We start from the raw sequence: 6,280 nt of genomic DNA, 5'->3' as shown, positions 1-6,280 counted from the left end.
TCTATCTATCTATCTATCTATCTATCTATCTATCTATCTATCTATCTATCTATCTATCTAGTTATTTTTTTATGTTTGCATACATGAATTGAAGTAGCTTGTTAGTACTGTTTTAGTGTTTAGTTCATTTTATGTCAGATTATTATGTAATTATATTCATGTGTATTTTTCCCCATATTTTGTTCATATTTTAGATATTTTAATTAATACTTCTTGTTTTTGTTGTGATAAATTATTTATATTTTTAAACGATTTAAAAAATAATTTTGTAAATATAAATGATATAAATATGAGTAATTGTAAAAGAAAATCATAAATGTAATATATATAATCTAAAAATAATTTCATTTATGTGATATAAATATAAATACAATTGTAATTGTGAAAAATACTTTCATAAATGTGATATATATAATAATCTAAAAAATAATTTCATAAATGTGATATAAAGAAAAATAATAGTAAAATATATTTCACCAATGTGATATATATATACATAATAATTTAAATAAAATCATAAATGTGATATATATATATATATATATATATATATATATATATATATATATATATATATCACATTTAAATGTAATTTTTTTTTCCACTGTGAGACTAATAAAGGCTAATCGATAATAGTTGTCAGCTAGCTAGCTAGCTTTCTATCTATTTGAGTTACTTCTGGGTTGAGTGAACGCTGGCGCATGTGGATGCCACTGCCCGCAGAAAAACTGATCCTGTGACTGTAAAGTGACCTTGAGAGTTTTGAAAGGCGCTTATAAATGAAATTTATTATTATTATTATTATTATTATTATTATTGCCCATGTTAGCGCTTTGTTCCACCTTCAGCTATTGTTAAAGAGCTATATAAATCAATATGTATTGTATTGTATTGTATTGTATTGTATTGTGTGTATATATATATAAAAAATTGTCATATCTTTGATTTTTTTTTTTTCAAAGGTGACTTCAAATTTGATTGGAAATTGAACACCTCAGTTCATAACACTAGTGACCTGCTGCTTGCCAAATAGTGAACCCGCATTTGACTTCATACCTGCATGTTAGCAAGAAATGCTAGTTGTGATAAAATGCTCCCTTCAAAAATCTCATTTCAGATGATGCCTTCATCAACCCGCAGCTAGCCAAAATATTCGAGCGCGTGCGGCAGAGCGCCGACTTCATGCCCATCAAACAAATGACGGTAAAAAAAAAATAATAATAATAATAATCACTTGCATTGCTTTATTGTAATCCATTGAAATATGCTAGTTGCATCCGTCACCATGAACAAACACATCTGCTTGCGTTCAGAAAGCACTAAACAGCGACCTGGGTCCAAACTGGAGAGATAAACTGGAGTCCTTCGAGGAGCGCCCGTTTGCCGCCGCCTCCATTGGTCAAGTCCACTTGGCCAGGCTCAAGGACGGCAGAGAGGTGGCCATGAAAATACAGGTGGGTGTGTACAGTATGTGTAAATATGCATATTACATTGAAAGAAAAAAGCTAATGTACTTTTTGCAATGTCCATTTTATGTTTTATTTACAATTCCCATTCTGCTTAGTATCCCGGTGTGGCGCAAAGTATCAACAGTGACGTCAACAATCTGATGACTGTGTTGAGTATGAGCAACGCGCTGCCCGACGGTACACGTGAAACACACACAGATCCACAAAATATTTTTGTGGGATGCATTTTTTTTTTAATTGTGTGTGTTTTTGTTTTGTTATGTTATGTTTTCCACAGGTCTGTTTCCAGAACACATGATCGACGTAATGAGGAGAGAGTTGGCGCTGGAGTGTGACTACTTAAGAGAGGCTCAGTGTGCCAAGAAGTTTCGGTCAGCCTTTGGATGTGTTTTATTGCATTGTATTTGTGATTATATTTTAGTTATTATAGTACCAATGCTTGTCTGTGACTGTAAAGTGTCCTTGAGAGCTTTGAAAGGCGCTTAAAATGTAATGTGTTATTATTATTATTATTATTATTTAAAAAATAATAAACTGAGTGCTAAAAATTCAGATCTACCAAAATATTTTTTCTTTTTTAAATTAACACAATACACTTTTGTATACTGTATTCATGATACTATATATCAGAAACTGCATTTTAAAACGTTATATAGCCTTGAAGGGAAAAGCCGAAAGGAAAAGAAGATATAGCATGTTTAATGTGTTGTAATTGTTGTGCATCTGTGTTTGTGTTTATGGCAAAAGGGAGCTACTGAAAGAACACCCGTTCTTCTACGTTCCGGAGGTTATAGAGGAGCTGAGCAGCAGCCACGTTCTCACCACGGAGTTGGTTCCAGGTTTCCCCTTAGACCAAGCAGAGGGTCTCCCACAGGAACTCAAGAACACGGTATGTGGGAAGGATCTGTCGCCCTCCGGTGGACAAGCGCGGAACTGTTTCTTGTACATGTATTTATTTAGTTACTTATTTAGTTTTTTTTATTATAATAATAATACATTTCATTTCTAAGCGCCTTTCAAAACTCTCAAGGTCACTTTACAGTCACAGGATAAAGTTTTTCTATGGGTGACTCAACCCCGAAGTAACTCAAATAGATGGAAAGCAAGCTAGCTAGCTAGCTAGCTGATGTATAGCAAATAAATAGCTAATAGATAGCGTGACAGCTTACAGCCAGTTAGCTAATAGCTAGCTAGCTAATGGATAACAAATAAATAGCTATTAGCCAGATAACCAACAGCTAGCCAGATAGACAGCCAGTCAGCTAATAGCTAGCTAGCTAATGGATAGCAAATAAATAGTGAATAGATAGCCAACTAGACGGCCAATAGCTAGCCAGCTAGCTGATGGATAGCAAATAAATAGCCGGATAACCAACAGCTAGCCAGCTAGACAGCCAGTCAGCTAGACAGCTAATAGCTAGCTAGCTAATGGATAGCAAATAAATAGTGAATAGATAGCCAAATAACCAACAGTTAGCCAGCCAGTCAGCTAGACAGCTAATAGCTAACTAGCTAGCTAATGGATAGCAAATAAATAGTGAATAGATAGCCAGATAGCCAACAGCTGGACAGCTTACAGCCAGCTAGACAGCTAATAGCTAGCCAGCTAGCTAATGGATAGCAAATAAATAGCGAATAGATAGCCAGATAACCAACAGCAAGCCAGCTAGACAGCCAGTCAGCTAGATATATAATAGCTAACTAGCTAATTTTTGGTATTAATTAATTCATTGATGTATTTATAGTTACACTTACACTTATTATCACAGTATTATTATCATATTTTTTTTCAGATTTGTGAGAACATCCTGAAGCTGTGCCTTAGAGAGTTGTTTGAGTTCCGCTTCATGCAAACCGACCCAAACTGGTCCAATTTCCTCTACGATCCGCAGACACACAAGGTGAGTCCATCTTGAAAGGGGGAAAAAATACAATTAAATCCCATTACTTTTATAAATAAAAAATATCCCGTGTTTGTCCACAGGTGGCGCTGTTGGACTTCGGAGCAACCAGGGGATTTGATCAACGTTTCACTGATGTCTACATTGAAGTAAGTCTTGTTTGACGTGTGATGTGTAAGAATTAGGTCACAGGTGATGTTTTCATTTGTGATGGCAGGTGATCCGCTCCGCCTCTGAAGGCGACCGAGAAGGAGTTCTGAAGAAATCCATCGAGATGAAGTTCCTCACCGGTTATGAGTCCAAGGTAAGCGCGCACATATTGTTTTCGTTTGTATTTGTGTATATATTGAATCTAAAATACATATTTTAATCATGTATTTTTAATTTGCTATTTTTTTACACAACCACTACAATCTTTTTATTTTTAACATCAGAAACAAGCGTATTTTAATTTAATTTAAAAAATAAAACAAATTAATCCTTGAAGGAAAATTAAATCATTGGAAAATAAAAAATTTAAAAGTCAATTTATTTAATTTGTACATTTTTTTTATTCAATTGTAATTTTTGACGTTTTTAAATGATCATAGTTTTAACTGATTTACCTCTTCAAATCGTATTTGTTTTTTCACCGTTTTATTTAATTAATAACTGAGTGAAAATCAATGATTTTCAAATTAACTTATTGATGATATGCCAAAAATGTGTCCACTCCAGTGCCAGGGTTTTCGTCATAATCACTCAAATTGCGGGACCCACAGAAGATTGAATTTTAGGACTACATAAACATTCAATTGAGCGTAAGAAACCTCAAATTTTATTTTTTCATCAGAAAAAAATAGTTAATTCCTAAATTATATGGGTCTGGAGTTATCTGAGTTTGAAATGGGGGCGCCTGTACAAAATACAATATATACATATATATATTGATTTATATAGTGCTTTTCTGTTAATCTTGTCCATCTGTCCACCCATCCAGGCCATGGAGAACGCCCACGTGGATGCGGTCATGATCCTGGGCGAGGCCTTCGCATCCAAGGACACGTTTGATTTTGGCGCTCAGTCCACCACGGAGCGCATCCATAACCTGATTCCCGTTATGCTGCGTCACCGCCTGACGCCGCCGCCCGAGGAGACGTATTCGTTGCACCGTAAAATGGGCGGCTCTTTCCTCATTTGCTCGCGCCTCAACGCTAAACTGCAATGCAAGGACATGTTCCATGAAGCCTATCGGAGCTACTGGGAGGGCCGTAGGCCGCCCGTTTGACAACCGGGTCCTTGGACCAATCAGAAAAGAACCGACGGGCACCGGGGTCGCATCGGAGGCCAAAGTAGAGACAAAAAAAGAACATGTAACACAATATTTTTTTTTCCTGATTTTTTTCTGTTTTGTTGGACTTTTACAAGACGATCAGGGTTAAACAATGAGCATGAGGAGGAGGATGTTGTCATATAACACAGGTGTCAAACGCAAGGCCCGGGGGCCAAATCTGGCACGCCACATCATTTTATTCGGCCCGCGAAAGCAAATCGAACTTCATGAAGCTTTCTAAATTCCGAACCAAAATTTCAAATTGTTCCATGTAAACCACAATAACAGTTATTATTATTGACTTCAGATTTGAAAACTAGGTACAGTGATATCTCGGTTTACGGACCCCTTGGCTTACGAACTTTTCGGGTTATGAACGTTACATTTATGAAAATTTTACCTTGGCATACGAACTTTTTTCGTACACCGAGCTGCCTCAATGAGTGATGTGTCATTCGCAAACGAGTCCGTTCTTCGAAAAACAAAATGGCAGCCGACTGTTTTTGTCCTCTATTCCCCACCTCCAGTCTTCGGTTAAAGCCACGTGATTGGTCAAGAAAGCAGCAGTGTTATGTTTTATGGGGACCTGGTAACGGATTACTCTCATTTTAATGGTTTCCTATGGGAAATTAATTTTTGGGAGACACACTTTTCGCCTTGCACACTCTGTCTGGGAACCAATTAAGTTTGTAAGCCATGGTATCACTGTACTCATTTGTTGTGCGTTCTATATGTCATATGTGGAGGTCTTCCCCAAATTCATAACGGCCCTTGGGAGGAAACGGGCACAAAAAGAGGCTTTAGAATTAATTAAAAACTGGAATAATTCACATTTTCATTTCCTTCTGTTTGGCCTCGCCGCTTTTTATTGCAATGTAGTTTAGTCGGGAGACTTTTCTTTGTTTTTTTTGTTTTTTTTGGCGGTCAGTTTTAATGAAGCTCAGGGTGATTTGTACCGCATTACAAGAAATCTACCAAAATCTCCTTTTTTTGTGTCTTGCTTTATGTGTGTCCATGTATGTGGATTCCACTTGATTAAAAGACAAATGGGTTTGCTGTGAGGCTTGTCGTTTATTTTAATTCGCAAACAAGTCGCCGTCATGATCTGACTAAGTGTGTTTCCGCCGTTGTGGGTGTGCTCAGTCACATGCTCACTTATAGTATATAAACGTATTACCAAAATAAAAGATCGTTTAATGAAAGTGCATTACTATTTCAACATATATAGGTCAATTTATCCCATTCACATCCATTTTATGAATCCTCCATATCTAAATTCAGAAACTATTTTTTTTAAAAGGGTTCCGTCATTGCCATGGAGGTCATGTAATCTATTTGCGATGTTTTTGTTCATGTGGATCAAGATGGTGGGAAAGCATTTCTAGCGAGTCACAATTAGCTGTCGTGAATGTTTTGGCATCTCATGGCTCGGCTCTCCAATGTTTAGTTTTGTACTTTCAGCAAATGCATGACAATGTCCTTATTTGGTCACGAGACGATAATCGGCAGCATGGCCAACAAACTTCATAGTGTACTGCGGGACCACCATTTTGCACACACACACCCCCCCCTTTGCATTTGGGCTACATTCTGGATAA

At 36.6% G+C, this 6,280-nt stretch overlaps 1 protein-coding gene across 1 annotated transcript in view; it reads left to right on the top strand.

Moving 5' to 3' along the window:
* coq8aa (coenzyme Q8A, genome duplicate a) overlaps positions 1-5,743 on the top strand; it is a 15,048-nt gene extending 9,305 nt beyond the window's left edge. Inside the window, exons 8-16 of the mRNA XM_089022353.1 lie at positions 1,118-1,203; positions 1,314-1,454; positions 1,565-1,646; positions 1,747-1,840; positions 2,217-2,358; positions 3,263-3,370; positions 3,454-3,519; positions 3,588-3,674; positions 4,350-5,743. Coding sequence (XP_088878479.1) covers positions 1,118-1,203; positions 1,314-1,454; positions 1,565-1,646; positions 1,747-1,840; positions 2,217-2,358; positions 3,263-3,370; positions 3,454-3,519; positions 3,588-3,674; positions 4,350-4,637 — 1,094 coding nt within the window. The 3' untranslated portion in view covers positions 4,638-5,743. The remainder of the gene's footprint in view (positions 1-1,117; positions 1,204-1,313; positions 1,455-1,564; positions 1,647-1,746; positions 1,841-2,216; positions 2,359-3,262; positions 3,371-3,453; positions 3,520-3,587; positions 3,675-4,349) is intronic.
* Positions 5,744-6,280: the final 537 nt, after the last annotated feature.

The sequence above is a fragment of the Hippocampus bargibanti genome, linkage group LG19, assembly GCF_051943395.1.
Source record: "Hippocampus bargibanti isolate YZ-2025 linkage group LG19, ASM5194339v1, whole genome shotgun sequence".
NCBI classification, from domain to species: Eukaryota; Metazoa; Chordata; class Actinopteri; order Syngnathiformes; family Syngnathidae; genus Hippocampus; species Hippocampus bargibanti.
Note: the sequence above shows the minus strand (reverse complement) of the source record. Positions and strands in the feature narration are given on the sequence as shown.